This window comes from Carlito syrichta, unplaced genomic scaffold, assembly GCF_000164805.1.
Source record: "Carlito syrichta isolate Samal-C Ts95f unplaced genomic scaffold, Tarsius_syrichta-2.0.1 Scaffold308325, whole genome shotgun sequence".
Taxonomy (NCBI): Eukaryota; Metazoa; Chordata; class Mammalia; order Primates; family Tarsiidae; genus Carlito; species Carlito syrichta.
In genome coordinates, this window is record NW_007252421.1 from 504,759 (window position 1) to 525,130 (window position 20,372).

Genomic DNA, 20,372 nt, shown 5'->3' on the forward strand with positions numbered 1-20,372 from the left:
TCTGGAGACAGTCCGGAATGCTGCTCCCTGGACTTTTGTCAGACCTGTGGAGATTCATCAGTGTCAGCCTCTGCCTCTGTCAGGCCTGCAGCCAGCCCAACCTTTGGCACCTGAAACCATTTGCTCTCTGGAGCAAGACACATCACACAACTCATTCAGACCTCTCTCCCCACCTAAGTGCAAAACATATGCAAGATCGAAAAAGCAAGCAGCAAGGCATCTTTGCAAAGCAGTAACCCTGATTCCTCAAGTCACAGTTTATTCCTTTGTTGAGTTTCAAAGTTGAAACCTCAAAGTCAGACTAAGAATAACTGCACCCACCTTAAATTCACTGAATTAAGCCATAAGACTCTTACAGTATGCTGTGTAGTTCTTCGTGACTTTGTTTTACAAGAATTTTTGACACCCAATAGACAGAGCTACGGCTAAGTTATAGAGAGAGTGGTGGTAGTCTTCCTTAAGCCACCACTCATAAGACTATGTCCACCTAGCATGACACCAGTTGTTGCTTCCTCAGTCGGAAGTGAAGGCAATGTTTACCCTCAGCTAAGACCTCGAGCTTAGTTGCTAAATAAACAATTCTGCACCTCTTTTTTTGCTTTAAATTCCCAAAATGCTCTTCTTAGGTCACCATCTATTGTCATTATTAGCTTTATTTTCTGAAAGAAAAAACTCAAAACAAACACACTGACTTCTCCCAAATGCCCTAAGTTGCTGGTGACTTGAAACTTGGAGTGGCCATTTCTGTCACTATGACATTCGGAGAGGTCCTGCAGACAACCTGGAACCAACATGTTGGGCCACAAGAGACTGGCACTAAAGAACCTTTCTAAAAGTTTTCTTCCCTCTAGGACCAGCATCAGTCTGGAGATCACATCCATTGAAAGACCATCTAATATGGTATCCTTGGGGGCCTGCATATATATGAAAGAAGGCAGCTGGCGCACTCTGTACCTTGCTCCACAAATTGTGGGGAAAGAATGCTAAGCATAGAAGGCCTGGGTGTGGGAGTCAGTTCTGCTAGGACCCAACTCCCTGACTTTTGGCACATTCCTTAATCCAAGCCTCAGTTTCCTCATCTGTAAAGTTGGGATAGCTATATCTAACCAAACTACCTCTTAGGCTATTACTAAAAGATTTTTTTAAAATACTAGTTAGGGTGTCTGAACATGTTTCATAGACTGTGAAATGCTACATAAATGTAAAATGATGCTGTATTTGGCTAAGAGATTCTAGAGTCCTTATGCCTGGGTTCAAATCCTAGCTTCTATGTTTGCTGTTGGTGGACCCAATTTCCTCAGTCATAAAATATGAGAAATCATGATACCTATCCCATAGTGTTGGTGAGAGAATGAAATGAAATAATCCATGCAAAAGAGGTTAGCATCGTACCCGGTGCATAATAAATGCTCAATAGAATCATGCAAAATTCTGACAGGTTCTCCATATCAACTCTTTTCGTGGCCCAGGAGTCCTCCTGTCTGTACTGACTGTCCCGAAGTTCTTAGTGCAGTTCAAAGTAATGTCAGAATTATCAATGACACACATTTATAAAATATCACTTGAAAGCTTCATTATTTCAATTTCACTTATACTTCTTTAGCTTTGTATATTTTTTTTTTAAATTTAAAAAAATTTTTTGTCTTGGTCAACATTTGCCATCTTTAGTCAGAGGAAACGCTGTTTTCTAGACTATTTCATTCCATGAAGCTTTTGGGCAAAAGCGATCAACGCAAATACCCAGCCTTGCAAATATATGCTGCCAATATCTCTCCCATGAATCTGAGATTTGTTAAAGGGCCCCTCAGAACTGACTTTGCTGAGAACTTGAGGGTGCACCTGTGAGCACAACCAGGAGGTGGGTACGCTCCACTCATGATCCTGCAAAAAGCCAATGCCTTGGGCCTACCTGCTTATGAAGGTGAAAGGATGAGGTGACCCAGAGAAGAAACTCAGAAGCAATGACAATTCTTAACTAATCAAAGCATCCACTACATATACATTTATAAATGAATTTTGATCATTTAAATATTGGTCTGATCTTTACTTTGCTTTATGGGCAGGTCTTATTACAGATATAATGGAGTTAGCTTCCTGATTAGTCTTAAAGGTCTAATTATTTAATGCCCACACTCCTGGTGAATCTTCATTTCCCAAGGCAATCATACACAAAAGCCTATTTCAATGCATTTTAACCTTGGATGACTCTGACTAGCATTTGAGAAATAGGACAAGAGAGAAAAGCAAAGTCCTCAAGAATGTTTCTTTATCATTATCTCCAAGATCAAGGCTAATAAAAATTAGTTTAACACAGGTTACATTTCTTTTAAAACATAAATGGTCTCCTTTTAAGAGGAAACTTTCTATAATAAAAGGCTATTAAATGTCTTCAAGTCATGGTATCCAGGACTTACTGTTTAGGCTTCTTATAATTTGCAAGATAATCAGGAATGTGTTTTTATTTCCACTCGCCAAGTCAGATATTGGCTCCCAGGGTAATATGATGACAGCAGCTTATTAAACCACCCCAAATTTTGGTCAATGGTGTGCTGTTAAATATCTAACAGCCTGGCTCTCCGAAGGAAAAAATAAATAAAAGCCCTAATTTGTAATATTTGCCAATTTACATGATGCAAATTTTCTCTTCATGGCCAATTTCAAACCACTCGTATGATATCACTAAACATGGAGCTGAGAACAGATGTGCCATAGACCATAATTATATAGAATTTCCACCAGAGAAACACAGCACATGAAAATTACCTTAAGGACACAGATAATAGTAAAATTTAGTGAAATCATTTGGAGGCAATACATTTTGAGTCTCTATTACCTTTGTTTTTAATATAGCTTAATTATAAGTGTATAAAGTTTACTCTTTAATAATGCCTATGTTTACTAACAGTCTTGCAAAATTCCTGAAAATATGATCATCAGCTTTCACAAACCAGTAGAAGCTGGCCACAGTGCATGACCAGCCCATGGGAGCCCAGCAGAACCTGTAGACATGGCATGGGGGGTGAGGTTTGAGGAAAAAAGTTGAGTCCAGGATGGGGAAGGCAATCCTCTGAGCTCATGCTATCTGTGTATTGCCTCCCGGTAGTTGCCCCTCCAGAGGACTTGCGAGTGGCTGGTATCAGCGACAGGTCCATTGAGCTGGAATGGGACGGGCCGATGGCAGTGACAGAATATGTGATCTCTTACCAGCCGACGGCCCTGGGGGGCCTCCAGCTCCAGCAGCGGGTGCCTGGAGATTGGAGTGGTGTCACCATCACGGAGCTGGAGCCAGGTCTCACCTACAACATCAGCGTCTACGCTGTCATTAGCAACATCCTCAGCCTCCCCATCACTGCCAAGGTGGCCACCCGTACGTACCATTTCCCCATCCTGCTTCATTTTTCTTTTCTCCTCCATGAGATCATGGGCATTCATGATAGTGATGTCTTTTCTTAATTCTTCGGGGATGCCTGGAATAGTAATTGCTCTTGAGGTAAAGGGCTACACACGTGACCCACTTCGAAAGGGTACCTCTTTAAAAGGCACTTCTGATTAGGAGAGTTTCCAAATGCAGGCAGCTTTCATAAATTACAGAACCAAAAGGACAAAAAAGTACTTTAATTATTGAGTACTGACTTGTATAAGCTAGACTCTGAGTAGAAATCAAGTCAAATATGAGACTTATACAGACTTTGATTCTTGTTAGGAATTCAAAACAAGAATGAATGAAATAGGATGTAGAACAGGTGAGTGTCAAATGGTACATTACAGATGGTAAGTGCACAGCAGAGTGGGGGAAAAAATTTTATTTAAAACCACAGCTGACAACATCCACTTCCCCTGATAAAGAGATGGCATAATTTCTTCATGGTCTTTTGTTTAGCAAAATATCTTGATAGTTCATTTTAGTTATGAAAGTTGAAACTCTAGTGCATAGTTTAAAAAGACTCAAGGGGAAGAAAGAAAAAAAAAGAGCAAGAGAGAGCCAGGTAAACTGTTCTCCATAAGAAATGGACAGTTTTTCATTTTTATTTAAAACAGGGAAAACATCTATATTTGTGTATCTATGTTTTATGTCTGTTCAAGCACAGAAAAATACAAAAGATTACATACCAGTAATTAATACTGACTATATCAAAGAGTGAAATAAGAAAGAGATAGGAAAGTGTTCCTTTTTTCTTTATATACTTCTGAATTCTTCAATTGTTACAATAAACTTGTGTTATAGTAGAATTTCAAAAACCAGGTAGAAGTATTTAGGCAAATTTAGAGAAATCCTCATCACCTTTAGTCTACTGCAAAACCTACATGCACACAAATGCCCATATGCCTTAAGTGGAAAGTCTGGGAGAGATCAAGAAGAAGGGGCTGCATCTGATTAAATTCTGGGAGGAAAGTAGTAGAGACCATCCAAAGGAGATGAGAGATGAGTGATACTGAGATTTTAGCAGCAACAAGACAGTGGAACGAGGAGTGACTGTAAAAACTGAGCCCTTTAGAATTCAGAAAGCCCCTGGGTTAGTACATGGGACCTATTTCCAGATAAGGGATAAGAAATTGGAGCCCACTTTGCATAGGTCTCAATTGGCAAGATGATATTTGGGAAACAAATGCCATGAAAGTTCAGAAAAGAAGGTTAAGGTAAAAAGAATTGGCCTTGAAGGCTTCATGGGAGTTCAAGGACTGAATTGAGCTTTGAAGTCCTCTTGTCTCCTTGCTTTTCAGGTGACAGAAATCCTGCTATCATATTGGACTCCCCCCATGAATGCTGACTCTGTTAATATGCCTATAATTGTCTCTGTTTATATTTGACTTTTACCAAAAAACTCCTCTGGTTTCTGAGAATTGGTTTTAAATATCTGCAATGGTTGTAGAGAGTCAGGTCACCATCTGCTATTCTTCCCACCTTGCTCCAGGATGAGTCACTCCCTAAATGCCTGGCCCGACTCCCAAGTGTCTCCTCTGATCCACACACACATACCACAATGAAGTTTCCAACTCCTGTGGCATGCGTGATGCCATTGTAGGGCATCCCTCAGACAAAGTCCCAGGTGACAAGGACAAGATCATGTAAACCACCCGACAAGTCTTCAAGTGGGTTCACAGTCAGTTCTGCCTTCCACCTAAGAGGCGTGAGAAAGCTTCTAAACAGACAGAGCGAGACTCTGTCCATTTTCCAACAGGAATAACCCTTGAGCCACAAAGCTCAAGTGGGAGCAGGCCCCCTGGAGAACTGAGAAAAGTCATACTGTCGTATGTCAGGGCTGGTAATTGGAGCCCCATTAGGACAAGCATACTCCACCTCACCAAACCTGTGCATGTATATGTGTATGTGTGGCTGGGGAGAAGGGATGTAGGGGAACACAGGGAGATCCAGATAGGAAAGGAAGTCAGGTGAGCGAGGCAAGGATAAGTGTGGAAGGAAAACAGAGCAAAGGGAAACATGGGGAAAGAGGAGGAAATGAAAATAGAGTAAAACATCCCAGGATCTGTTTTTGTCCTTGTTTTCACCTGCATCCGTGAAGTGACAAATTCAATCCTTCTAGACATAGTGATTTGAGCTACATAAGATACTCTCAGTGCACATCAGATGATCAAGAAAAGCACCCCAGTATTTATTCTGAAATGGGCTTGCCCCATATGTCTACCTGACTTCCTCTGTCCTGTTTCCTATGTGCACAGTGAGGATAGTCTACATGCTGAGGTTTCCTACGTAGTCAGGAAATGAAAGTTTGACTTTTGCATTTTAATACTAACCTATTCGTGTAATAAGAAGCACACATAATTACATAAGATTGGGTTTAGGCTTACTCACGTATTCCACCAACACTCAGCACCAGGGCCACAGTGGGCCGATCCTGCCCCTGTGTCTGTAGTGAGCTTAGGTTGCCCTTCAGACATGGCCATACCGTGATGCAAAGGGTCTTCACCAAGACGAAACACTTGGCGGCACTCTGCATCCTGAGGGACTGCCATGACATTGTCACCCACATTGCTGTGTTTCAGATCTCTCCACTCCTCAAGGGCTACAGTTCAAGATGATCACAGAGACCACCGTGGAGGTGCAGTGGGAGCCCTTCTCATTTCCCTTCGATGGGTGGGAGATCAGCTTCATTCCGAAGGTAATGCTCACCTGCTAGACTGCAAAACAGCCATATCTGGAGTATTCGTACCCTCAGCTTAGAGTCTGGAGCAGCAAGGAAGTCATTACCAGCAGCTCTCTCCTTGCCTTTAAAGATTTAAAGACACAAAAAGGCATTTTGTGGGTGTCAAGTCTATAGAACATTTCTTTTTTTAATTTATTTTAGATTCAGGAGGTACATGGGCAGGTCTGTTACATGGGTATATTGTGTGATCATGAGCTTTGGGCTTCTATTGAGCCCATCACCCAGGTGACGAGCATAGTACACAGTGGGTAGCTTTTCCACCCTTGTCCTCCTCTTTTCCTCCCCCCTTTAGGAGTCTTTAATGTCTGTTGTTCCCATCCTTACGCCTGTGTGTCCCCAGTGTTTAGCTCCCACGTAGAAGTGAGAACATGCGATATTCGGTTTTCTGTTTCTGTGTTAATTTGCTTAGGATGGTCTCTAGTTACATCCACATTGCTGCAAAGGACAATATGTTATTCCTTTTATGGCTGCAGAGTATTCCAGGATGTATATGTACCACATATTTTTAGCCAGTCCACTGTTGATGAGCAGCTAAGCTGACTCCGTGTTTTTGCTACTGTGAATAGTGAGAACATTTCCTTCACAAAGGTGTGTAAGAACTGACTAATAAATGTGACCCTGAGTATAGCACCTGACCTTGCACAACAGAAGGATGCAGGAAGCAGCCACCAGCTCTGGCTCTTTGCTGAGATACCTCTTGGGATTGTTGGGCCAGGATTTTAGTGAGCACAAAAATTAAACTTTCAAAAAGTTGCAACTTTTTGAAAAGCCAAACTGAATCAGTCACACAGTTAACCCAAAGCCTCATTCTGTATAGACAAATGTACCCCCAAAAAAGTCAACTTGTATGACTTCAATCTCTAAAGGTTAGAGACAACACAAAAACACCTTGGCTTTCTTGAATTACTCATAATGATTTGTAACCTATTCATTAAACAACATTCTCCTTAAACAAATTATAGCATTAGTCTATGAGTTGAAAAATATACTGAGACTCTTCAAAGCAGCATTTTATTTTATTAATCCTAAAACCAAACTTTCCAAATTTCCAGAGGTCCATGGCTGGGCTCTAGATTTCCAGAATGTGTTGACCTCACCAATGTCCTCACTAACTATGCCACTCATGGGAATATAAAGTTCATAATACTCCTTCCCTCTGTCTTCATCCTTCAACATCAAAGAGCATTTTTTTGGTCATTCATCAGACTTAATGACAAATGACACGCTTTTGGCTAACAAGACTGTTTCCTATTCTTTTACTTTGAAATTCTTAGAGCCATGAACTGTTGGAGTTACAAAAGACTTTCAAGTTCACAGAGTATTACCCTCATTTTACATCTAGTTTAGTTTATAGAGGCTGAGTCTCAGAAGGCTTAAAGGACATCATCATCCAGCTAGTTGGTGACAGGTTTAAGACAAGTACCTGTATCTCCTCCTCCTGCTCCAAGATTCTGTCCACTAAACCCAGATGCCCCATTCTCTTGCATAAATAGAGTCATATCATAGTCATATCATGACAAGATAAATATACCTAAACAGAAACTCTATACGGAAATTTTATTATATGTCTTACCTGAGTTAAAATGATGAATACAGTATGGCAGGCAATTGGGCTTATAACAAGGTTGAGAGAATAATGTCACCCTGTTTTTCAGGCGGAAAAAAATTAGGCCAGTTTCTCCTGTTTTATATCCACTATGCAAAACTCTAACTAAAAGAGAGGCTGGCCAGGGCATGCCAAGGTCAAACACATGGCCGCATGATTTGATAGCTGTTGTTATCTGTAGGTTGGGGCCACCAGGGGGCATTTATCACACTGACTTTTAACAGTATGGCTATCAATTACATATAGGGCACTCTGGGTGGCATAAATAGAGACTGAAAATGGAGGAGAAGGGCAGTGCCACAAAAAGGGGCCCTCTTGTTTCCTCCATTTCCATGGATACTCATAGAAAATATATGACAGAGAGGATGGAAATATAGAAAAACAACAAATAATAAATTCTAGATCCATTATCATCAAGTTGCTCTTTCTCATTTCCTTTTTCATCATTTGTTTCCTTCCTCCCACCTTTGTATTATCCTTTTTCTTCCATGTTTCCTTTTTCTTGTCTTTGTACTTCATAGCTGGTTATGTCACTGAGTCCCAACTCACCTGGGTGAAGGGAAAATAAGACATTGACAGATTTGCTCCCAGAGTAACACTAGAGAAACTCCAGATACAGCAAAATAATAGCTGTGGCTCATTTTTTAAAAATCTGGGAATGTCTTAGTTTGAAATATGTTGCATGGGTATATAAAGATGCTTACACACAAACACTCAAAACTATACTCTTCTAAATAGCCAAGGGCAGGTTCATTACAATAAATGCCAACAATGTCTGATGAATGTTAACTATAACCATCAAACAGTTGATCTTTGGCAAGAGCTAATTTGTATCACTCATGACTAATTTTTATTGGCAAACTCAGGAGAGGCCAAAGAAATATTCTTAAAAGTTGGTGTTCCATTTGCCAAATCCTCGTAGAGTGTTGACATTCTTAGTGAGCCTGCTGGGAGTCGTTTTTGGCCCCAGACACACTGTCAGTATGGAGGGAATAGATGCAGTCCCCACTTTGAGTTCATGATTTCTTAGTCAGTGCTGAACACTTTTGTCTTTCTTACATCAAATTTCCCTCCAGTGATTTCTTCTGGTACTTTCTCTGCCTTTCCCCATTCTCCAGAACAACGAAGGAGGAGTGATTGCTCAGGTCCCCAGTGATGTTACATCCTTTAACCAGACGGGACTCAAGCCTGGTGAGGAATATATTGTCAATGTGGTGGCTCTGAAAGAACAGGCCCGGAGCCCCCCGACCTCGGCCAGCGTTTCCACCGGTGAGTGTCTCCAACACCTCCCACATGGGTACCCATCAGGTCACTCAGAGAAGAGAGCTGCAGGATTGCCCAGAAGGGGAGAGATAGGAGAAGTATGAGGATTTCTCTCAGAGCCAGGGCAATTCTGGAGCCTGGAGATGGAGCTGCTGTCCCTGGTGCTTGACTGATCTGCTTCTTCGTTGCTCATTTGCAAGCACAGACGTCTGGGGGAGCATTCTATGGAGAAAATTCTGTGTTACTATTTCCAGTGTACTTCTTCTGATCTTACTCAGTAAGAAGCCTCATTCGTCAGGCCCTAGGGATATGAGCTTTGGACTTTCTCCAAATAGCACCATAGGTGAGAGGTCACTCACTGGAGCCTATGGTGCTATTTGGAGAAGATCATCTAAACCTTTCCAAATCTCAACTTACTGTACAATTATAAGCAACAATACCACCTTCATTAAATTAATGTGATGATTAAATTAGATAAAGCACACAAGGTGATTAGCTCTGAGTTGACAAGCGTAAGTACTTGATATATATACATATATCCAGAGAACACACTTAGAAGTGAAATCGGTAGGAAGCGTATCATTCAAAAATCACCAGGTTCAGGGTAATGACTTAAGTTTATCATGATTTCATCCTCCAGTTTATCTCATTCAAAATCATTATATTCCTAAAATGAATTCATTAATTGTGTCATATTTTGCCTTATTGTTTCCTTAGCTAGCAAAGGATATTCAGCTACAATGCTGTAAATTGGAAACTGTGATCCGTTTATATGTGCCCTCACTAAGAATGTCTCAAAAGTTATAAATAGCATCTGGTATAATCTTTGGTTCTCATTTTATTGTTGGGGGAGCTGAAACAACTTTCCCTGTTAATAACAGAGATTGAGATAGATGAATATCTGCACAGCTTTATTTTTCATAAACAGAAATTGACACCCCACAAAGCCAGTCTTAAGTCCAGGACAAAAGCTTGCATTGGTCAGAAAAGGGAACCACAAAACACAATGTAATGAGACCATGCTTAAGGATTAATGATTCATACTTTGTACCTGAATCCAAACTAAACAGCATCAGGTGCTGAGGCTTATGCTCAGTCTAGAAAACACTGGTCAAAATTATGTGGCATTAGTTATTATGTGGCATTATGTTCATGAGCACACAGGAACTCCATGGCAGTGCTTCGATGCCAGGGTCAGGTGGAGAGCCAGACCTCTAGCTACTCTCTTCTCCATGCTTCCAACCAGGGTGGCTCCACTGTGATCTGTTTTATATTTTGTACAGCTATTGAAGATTTTCTCTTTAAAAAAAGAGAGCTTTACCTCCAAAAGTCTTTAAAACTACTGTTCTGATCCAAATAGTTTGTTTTAGAAGAGACTCCATAAATATAAAACCTAAAATGCTCTGTAGGGATCTCTCCAGAAGACCAGTGGCTAGAGTTTTTCCATAGCTTTGTTCCCCAAGATTATTCTAGAACCTGAAGAGTTGACATTTGATAATATAGGGGTAGAAAGTAGAAAGTTAGTTGTGATCCTTAACCATCATAAGGATCACAACTAACACTCCTATAAAAAAAAGACAGACAAACAAGAAAGGCATAACAAATCTACTTGAGGTTTTATGTGACATGAGAGCCTTCAGAAATGAAAACCCTAAGACCTAGAGAAAACTGTCTACTTTTATACTTAAGTTCAATGATGAATGGACTGTAATTGGACAAAGACTATGATGTAGTGATAATAGACAGATCGGGGAACCAACAAGGCCTGTCTGACCAGATCTTCTTGGGCTCTTTGTATAAGACCCCTCTGGAATGAGGATCTTCAAGAGAGGAGGAGAGTGACCTTTCTAGGTCTGATGGCTTGCTTTGGGGGATAAGAGTTCTAGTTTCTATGACCTGCCCTGGGGAAGAGAAATTCAATTTCTGTGATTCGCTTCAAGGGCGGAGGAGAGGCAGGAGACAGCAGGACTGGAGAAGGTCAGGAAGACTTTGCTTCTGAGGCTGCTTCTAATGCCCTTTACATCCCCTTCAGTTCAAAGGACTCAGCACACCGAAGCACCATACTTCAGGGTACCCAACAACTGCATGTATAGCTTCTCCACTTCAGATATAACTGTGATTTACATTAAGAAAGTATTGCTAGAAGATAAAAGGCTAAAAGGAGAGGACAGTTCATGAGAGGATAGAGAAAGTTCATTTGAGGAATGTTTTTCTTCTCAAGTATTAAGGTTGCTTAGAGAAACTAGTCCAACCTTGCCTTAGTCTTATACTCAAACCCCATCTTTACAAAATTTGCAGTATTTTCTGATTTGGCAATTCCTTAAGATTAAAATGAAAAGTTCCAGATCTAGAAATTTGTGGGAAAGTTGGGCAGAATTTGTTTCAATTACGAAAAAAAAAGACCTTAACATTTTGGCATTGTCTATAGAGTCATAAGGAAATGGAGAAACTTGACTCCAGTTTACTTTTTGAGCAGGCCTTGTGTTTGTTTAGAAATTAGGACCAAAGTTGAAAGCAAGCTGATACCTCCTTGCTGGGAGCAGAAGTTGCTACCCAGTGGCCAACCGAAGATCAGAACCCAAGAGTGGCCACACAAAAGATAACTGGCTCCCAATTCTGTCTGCTGCTTTGAGGAACCGATTGTTTAATTGTTTCCTTCTGCTAAGGTCTGACCTACACCAGCCTCCTACTGTGAAGCTCCAAGTCCTCATCATGCACTCAGATTGCCTTCTTCCAGGCAGTCCCTGTTGTGAATGCAAATTGCAAGACCACCTGTGGCAGAGCCCTCTGTGCTACATAATCGCATTCTAATATGCTCCATCCATTAGGATTAGGATTTTTTTGGATTTACAGAGTTGAAGAACAAAAGTCTTCTGTTGTCACCCGAGATTCCCTGACACCTGGATTTTGTTTTGTTTTGTTTTGTTTTCCCCAAAAAAGCTCCAGTTCATTGAAATGCCTCCCCTTCTTTCTCATGGATAGTCACCCATTTATCTCATTTACTCAATATTCTTTACTGACTATCTGCTGTTTCAGGTACCATGCTTTACAGCAGCTATGAGGACATTCCCTCATTTCATAACTAAATTAAATTAAATGTGAAAGGCCCGGGTTATCTAAAGTCACCCAGTATAGCATGCTGCAAAGAACCCAGATGGATGTGTCCTGTTAAATCACATTACTCCCTCAAATATGAAAACCAGGACTTCATTTTCACTCCAAACCAGGTGGCCCCAAAATAGTCTCGTGATTTTCATTTTAGCTGGTGCTAGACCAAAAACTCTAAGCGGCTTAATAGAGAACAGGACTAGGGTAAGACCCAGAAAGAGGCAGGGTGCCCAGGGAAGGGCCTGACCTTGAAAACCTGAGAGGTTCAAGGTTAGTCTGAGATAGTCCTGAGGGAGACACTCCGTCTAGAGACAGGGTAGGCCGGTGAGGACTGTTGACAGAACAAATCTTAGTTAAGACTCTGGTAATAAGGAAGAGAAACTTACTTAAACTCACTGAAGCAAAGAGAAACTTACTGGAAGGACGCAGTGTCTCATGGAAGCACCAGGGCCAGAAAGGCATGTGGGCCTCACAAAAGACTTGAACCAGAAAATAGAACGTCAGGAATCAAGTTACTCTCTGTATCTTTCTAGAAGCACCACATGGTCACTCATTCCTCTCCCTTCCCCGTCCTTCCTCTTTCCCCTCCCCCTCATTCTTTTCCCTCTTCCTCTCTCTTTCTACAGATCAAAAGTTTTCCACTTCTGTATAAATACAGTAGAGAATAGCCACTCCAGTCCTGGCTCTACATGGTCCAACACAGGCTAATTAGAGAAGTACAGCTCTGGTTTCTATTCAAAATCCTTGAAGAATAATAAAATTAATATTAATAAGCTCTAGCCAGAGACTGTAGTCACATAATAAATAAAAACATTAAGGAAGTGCCAACTCTTTTAGCAACTAACAGATTTTCAAAGAAAGGCATGTTGGCTGTGCAGACATTCCATAAGGAGTTGAGAACATCATTTTCTGTTTTCCTTACTAAGCCTTCCTTTTTCTACTCTCCTTCTCCCCCATCATCTAATTCAGTAACAACAGGACCCCAAGAGTGCTGGACCCGTGGGTGGTAAGCCCTTCAGCCAGCAGTGCCCGAGGCTAGTGTATATGAGAGATGTACATTAGGGAGCCTGGACGATCTTCTGAGACTGCCAGGCCCTTCTGGTGCTGGAAGATGCAGGAACAGCTAGGAAAATGACCCATACAAGACTGTTCCAAATCTGGGGTCTTTTTTCTGCAAAGAAGTGAGTCTCCTTAGAAGGCATGTTTCACAGTCAGACACAGATATCTGCTGAGTTTTTATGTGGTCTTAGCAGGTGGGTTGATGGGGCTGTTAGTATGCCTGAACAGGACAGCTCTGAAATACTCACGATGACCTCTTTGGCAGCCGGGTTCGAAATCTGGGGTATTCAGTCAGGTGGTCATTTCCTAGACCTCTCCTTGGGGCTCAGGGATGCTGAGAGCTGAACTACAGGCACACACCAGTAGCTCATTTCTCAGTTCTCTGTGCCATTACCTCCAGAAAGAATCAGGGCAGACTCTCTCAAGCCACTAAGTGTCCAACCTGCCCAGACCAGGAAATGTCAGACCCTGAAAACTACAATATGGTAAAAGAAGAATCTGACCGAGATTCAGGAAAACTGAGTTCAGTCATCAGCTTACCTAATGCCAAACTGCATGTCTTCTAGAAAGATATTTCATTCTTACTGTGTCCCATTTTCTTCATCTGTAAAATGGAATAGTAATGCCCAACCTTTCTCTAAGAGACCAGTGTCATATAAGGAGTAAGGGACAGTGCTGATGCCAAAGGCTATTTCTCAATCACACTTTGTGTTGTTTGACCCTTCTCTCCATGCAGTCATTGATGGGCCCACGCAGATTCTGGTTCGAGATGTCTCCGACACTGTGGCTTTTGTGGAGTGGACCCCACCTCGGGCTAAAGTTGATTTCATTCTCCTGAAATATGGCTTGGTGGATGGGGAAGGCGGGAAGACCACCTTCCGGCTGCAGCCTCCCTTGAGCCAATACTCGGTGCAGGCCCTGAGGCCTGGATCCCGCTATGAGGTATCCGTCAGTGCTGTCCGAGGGACAAATGAGAGCAGTGCCACCACCACCCAGTTTACTACAGGTAAGGCTGCGGCAGGGAAGGGGTGCACAAGGAGGGACACAGGGCTTAGCCAGCTTCTGGTGGTGTCCTGGCAAGAGGCATATCTGGGGACTGAGAGGAGATGTGTGAAGGCGCCGCCGTGACTGCAGACCCCACAGGAAGAAGGCCAGAGGTCTCCGGGCCTCCTGGGGTCCACGGCACAGTACAGAAGAAGAGTGCTGTCCCCAAAGTGAGTAGAACAAGGTTCTTGTTCCACCTCTGCTACCAGCCGGATCTGTCACTTGATCCTCCCCCCATGAGCCTTTAGTTTGTAAGGTGATAAGTTTGCCTTGAACACACTGAAGCATCCATATTGCTAGTCCAAACAGCAATTTTTGTGAGAGTTCAGGGAGGTGCCTCTTCCTCAAGATACTTCCTTGTCATTTACTGAAAATTAGTGTCATAATCCTATAAATCTCTAATGACTATACTACCATGACAGCGCACCTTGGCATTGGGCAGAGCCCAACCTGGACAGCTCTGAGCAGACCTTCTGACTGAGATTCTGTGACTCATCTGACATCTAGCAATAGGACTAATACACAGTCCAATTCCCATGGACAGGAGACTGAATAAAGCCCACATAAATATGAGGGAGACCCCAAAAACTCAGAATTTATTTTTAAAATTGGGTATTTATTCTTACATGTTTAGAATTCGGTAACTTTCAAAGTCCTCTTTGTTTGATGCAGTACACTTATTGAGATGGTTTTTCCACTGATCAAAACAGTTTCTGAACTTGTCAGTTTTGATGCCTTTTAGTGCTTCTGTCATTTTTTGTTTGTTTGTTTGTTTCGCCTCTTCCACATCAGCAAAACACTTCCCTTTGAGGATCTTTTTCATCTGGGGAAAAAAACAAAATAAGTCACTCAGGGTAAGATTGGATAAACAGGGAGAGTGGGGTGTGGGGGTCATGTCGCTTTTGGTCAAAAAGTGCTGAACATTCAGCACAGTGTGGGCAGGTGCACTAGTAAATCACCCATTATGAAATAGGCAAACACATGAAACGAATCTCCAAAAATAATTCATTGAAGCTGAGCACAGACTCTTACAACAATGCTTGGTGGCACACGGATGCTGATGTGTTCCTAGAACACTAACCTAGTGGGGGAAGCCTATACTACAAGAGGCCCACCCTACAAGAGATGATTCTAGTTTTTGGGGGGTCCCCTCCCCTTGTAACTTCCTCCTTGCTGTCATGAACCACTCTTACCAAGGCTACTGAGACACTTAGAGGGCTTCACCAGCATCAGGAAAGGTCAGATGTCAAGGTGACTTGCTCTCTCAGCACCCATCAGTCTGACCAGCTAATGGATATATAAGACAGGCACCACCGAAAGGACGGGCTTCCTGGCACCTTCATTGGGTCAACAAGGGCCTGTGATCATATTAGTGATTGAGTCTCTAGCTAATCCAGACTCTCCATCTCAGCTTCTCTGTCCTGGGGAGGTCACATGTCAAGGGATGTCTCTGCCAACTCCAAGTTGTCCTGGGGACACATCTGTATGATCTACATCTTCTACAGGCATTGAGTAGAATGCAAGCATTCTACTGGGGGTTATGGTATAAGCATCTGTTACAGAATGCTGTGAGTCCTGGGGCTTCCAGGAGGTTCAGTAAATAACATCTCTATTCTCCACCTATGTTTAAAATCAATGCAGAAACAAGGCAAAGAGTAAAACAGACACCAAATATCCCCTAGATTGGAGCATGTAGCTTACTTTACAGCCACATGGGTTTGCAAACCAAGAGGACACAGTGGGCCTGGATCAATCTCCCCATGTGGCAGAAGTTAGGGGACTCTCAGGTTAGGAAGAGGGGAGTGGGAAAGGGCAGCCCAGGTCCTGTTACAAAACTCAGCGTGTAGGTCAGTTTATTTTCCCCAGCAAAAGAGAGAAGCCAGGAAGCTTAAACAAGGTTCCCTCAACACAGAAGGAAATATCAGGAGGGGGAGAAAGTGTCCCCCTGACCAGGGAGCTGGTGTAAACACTGACAAAACACAGAAGTCAGGGTTTGATTCTGGTTTTCTCTCCAGAGCCTGTGCCAGAGGCCACCCTCCCATGCAGGGGGTGGTTAGGGGAATCTTTGAATGAACGTGTCTTGGAATCCCCAATGACTAAGTGTGCTCCTGGGGGAAAAAAAAAGAACTCAGTGTTGCCCATTTCTCTCCCCTTCTTCTCCTTCCCTTAACCACAAGTGTCTAGGGAGGAGCATGAAAAAGGACTTCCCAGTGTCCCTTCTTGGTTGAATCAAGGTTGAGCTTTCCTGCCTCCCCCTACCACCACCATTTGCTCAGGCTGCCGGTGCCTCCTGTGGGCCATGAGCCCTGCATTCTTTTCTTAACTTCAGGATAGTTTTTGTTTGAAAAGTGGTTTCTTTGTGTTATGCTCTAATAAGGAGTTTGAAGAGGCAGAAAAGGAGACGGGAGCTCTTGAGTAGCATGTTGAAAACAAATTATTGATGTCCAGGTTGACAAGATGGAGCAGGACTGGCTGATGGCCCAGGAAAATTCCAATCAAGACAATTACATGCTGCCTCCCTGGAACTCCCCCGCGTGTCACTTCTCCCGGCATGATTTCTGTTTCTGGTTGCCAGGTGGACTGGCAGCTGTCAGGCACTACCTGCTCCATGAAGCCTCAGCCGGCACCTCAGATCTGCTCCCCTCTGCTCAGGGAGGGGGAGGGGAAGATGAAGGGAGGGATGGGAGATGCAGACAGATCCTCCAGGCCTGGGCTAGCAGGTGCCACTGAATGATGAGAGGGTGCCCAGATCCTCGCGGTAGGGACCTTAGTCATTTCAGAACTCCGCTTAAATTCAAATTAGCCAAAGTGCTTTTCCAGGTGATGGCTTCGACCCTAGGAGTGCACTAATTGTACAGGCAATTAAGACAGAGATTTGCTTCCTGCATGGTGAGTGGGATACTTGCCTGGGTCTTCGAGCTGTTCTGAAAAAGGAAAGAGCCCTGAACCAAGCACGCCAAGGCTAGTGATTGGAGGGAAACCAGCCCAAGGAGGCCCAGAAGCCAGACCGCCAAGCCTCTCCCTGTCTGCAGCAGCTCTGGTTTCAGCTAGCCTCACAAAGGAACTTCTAGGACTGTTCTCTCCACTGGTGACCTCCTCTTTGAGCATATCCTTCAAGGCACCAAGCACAGTCACCCAGCATTTGGTCAACCAGAGACCACTGCTTGGACCCGAATGCCCCAGACTTCTCTTTATTGCTATTATAGGTTGAATTGTGGCCCCTAAAAAGAAGCTGAAGTCCTAATCCCTAGTATTGGGAATCCCCAGTACCTGACTTTACTTGGAAATAAAGTTTTGGCAAATAAGCAACTTAAGATGAGGTCATTAGAGTGAGCCCTAATCCAATACGACTATGCCCTTACAACAAGAAGAAATTTGGACACAGAGACAGATATGCCTACAAGAAGAACACCATGAGAAGATGAAGGCAGAGATCAGAGTGACTCTTCCACGAGCCAAGAGTTGCCAAAGACTTGCAGAGAGGTATGCGGCAGATTCTCCCATATGGCCCTCAGAAGGAAGCAACCCTGCTGACGCCTTGACTTTTAGTCTATGAGACAATACATTTCCATTGTTCAAAACATCTGGGAAACAAACAAGAACAGACAAGTAACAGTAGTGTAAATCCCTCTGCCTGCTTGTAGTGACTCCACTCTTGGACTCCTCAGGAAGTTCTTTCACAATTTCAACCTGATGGCACTTGCTACCTCAGCCAAGAATCTGACTGAAAACTGCAGAGGGGAGCTTCCCTTCCCTTGCAAGGCCAGTTCCCTCTGTCTAAGCTGCTCTGTGTTCTATATCTTGTCACCCTAAGCATCCTTAAGTCCTACAGCAGAACTATTTAACAGGACTTTTCTGTCAAAACAGAGAAGTGACAATATTCTTTAGTCACTTAACACGTGTTAATTGAACAACTATTAGGTGCCAAGCATTGTTCTAGGCATTGAGGCTATAAAATAAATGAGATAGCCAAGATCCTGCTTCCCATGTATTATACTCTAGTAGGAGAAACAGATAATGAAGAAGAAAGCAAATACAAAATCATTTCAATCATGAGTACTCTGATGAAAAGTGAAATGGATGACATAGAGGGATGGCCACATTGGACTAATTTGAAAAGACCTCTCTGAGGAGGTGACTTTTTAACTAAGATCTAAATGCCCTAAGCCATGTGAGGATCTGGAGCACATTCCAGACAAAGGTGACAGCCAATGCAAAGGCCCTGAGGTGGGAATAAGTTTGATATGTGTCAAAAGTAGAAAATGGCAACACAGTGGGCACACAGTGGGTAAGGGTAGAAGAGTTACAAGGGATTGTCTGGCGAGCAGGCTAGGACAGGTCACACAGAGCCTTGCAGGCCACAATGGGGAGTCTGTTATGGGAGCAACAGAAAAGTTTTAAGTAAGGGAACTATCCTATTTAATTTATGGTGTAGAGACCAGATATGGTTAAGACCAGAATCTACAGTCCCAAGTCCCTCCACAGGGCCTCACTGGATGTCGATCTTTGCTTTGCTCTTGTCTTGCTGACATTAAAGGAACCAGCTCAGCTCCCACCCACAGGGTTTCTTTCAGCTGCTCCTCCTACAGGTCAGGCTTCAAGGCCCAAGGGCCAGGGCAAACAATTTCCCCTCACCCTAGTTCTAACAGCCACCTCATTCTTTGAATTGACCTCTTTTAGGTACCTTGACATTGGAAGCCTCTGGTCCCTCAGAGACAACACTGCCCCTATCCACAGAGTACATACCTTATGACCCCAAAACTAAAAATCCAAAGTCTATGTTTCTAGTTGTGAAATGGATTTGGTGTAGGTCTCACCTTAACCCAACCCCAAATTCCTTTTGCTGCAGTTCAGTTTGGGCTGCATACCCAGGACCTATCCTGCCCTAGTGCATGAAATTAGGGACATGCAGTCCAAGGTGTTCTTCCATGTGTCCCTCTACCCAGACTCCTCTCTCCATCCACCCGCTAGAGGAAGAATATATACAACACACCAGGAATGCACAGTATCTGGCATGCTACAGCGCATCAAGGGAGGAAACGTTTCTCAGAAAAATAAGCCACACAGACATAAATCTGCTAAAAGATTCACCCAATTTACATCGCTAAACAAAACACTTCTCACTCTGAGCTCAGATTGATTCACAGTGGCTCAGTCTTCCATAAGAACAATCGGGGGAAACTTGTCTTGCATTTGCAAATTAAAACCGTCCAAGGAGGTTTTCTTGGAACAAATGGCTGGTGCACTCCAAAGTTAAATTTAGGTCCCAAAGACAAAAATTGGAACTTTTTTAGGGCAGTGTCTCATTACACCACAAGTTGTTTATGTTGTTTCTGCCCAAATTAGCCAGAGGAGATGGCTCTGTCCAAATTAGCCAGAAGACAGAGAAACAGCTCCCCCAGAACTGCAGAAGAAATCCCGAGGCCAGGACAGTGGGAGAGACCCCAAGGCCTGGGGTCCTTTTATTACAACTCTAGAGAGCAAGTATCAGGGAGTGCCATGATGTTGGGAGTCAGGAAGAGCTTCAGAGGCAGCAGGAAGCAGCTCAGAGTGTGGGTACCTCTGTGTGCAGCAGGCACAGTGCCACCTACTTCACTTGCATTTTCTAATTTGTCTGGCAACCCAAAATACTGGTACTATGTTCCCCTTTTACAAAGGTGACCATTGAGGCTGAGTGAGGGTCCCATTACTGAAGGTACCAGAACTGGGGATCAAACTGAGGCCGACCCCAAAATGTGTCTTCTTCCTGTCCCTAACATCTTCTCTGCATGTCTGATCTTACAGTGGCATTTGTGGACCTAATGCAGGGGAGAACCTGGCACTTCTGGATCTCAAGATCTGCTGTCTTCTGTTTGCTTAGTGGGCAGATTTGATATTGCTCTGGTCTGTATGACTCACTTGGGAGCTGGCTCTAATTTTCTCCTGCTGGAGCTTCCCTAGCTTTGATTTTAAATTTATGGTGTTAATTGGTTCATTTTAAAGTTTCTAGAAACTTCTGGAACTCCTGAAAGGAAATGGAGAAAGCAGATTGTATGTGATAACTCTCAAGTAAAACTCTCTAACCTACCCAAGGTGTTAATCATGGTCAAAATGTTCAGGGACAGCCCCGAAGTTCACATGATAAGAGG

At 43.1% G+C, this 20,372-nt stretch overlaps 1 protein-coding gene across 1 annotated transcript in view; it reads left to right on the forward strand.

Annotated features, from left to right (window-relative positions):
* The window catches only part of LOC103267853 (tenascin-R), a 410,048-nt gene that overhangs the window by 338,483 nt on the left and 51,193 nt on the right, over positions 1 to 20,372 (forward strand). Inside the window, 4 exon segments of the mRNA XM_008065428.2 lie at positions 3,104 to 3,367; positions 6,004 to 6,119; positions 8,889 to 9,039; positions 13,937 to 14,206. Coding sequence (XP_008063619.1) covers positions 3,104 to 3,367; positions 6,004 to 6,119; positions 8,889 to 9,039; positions 13,937 to 14,206 — 801 coding nt within the window.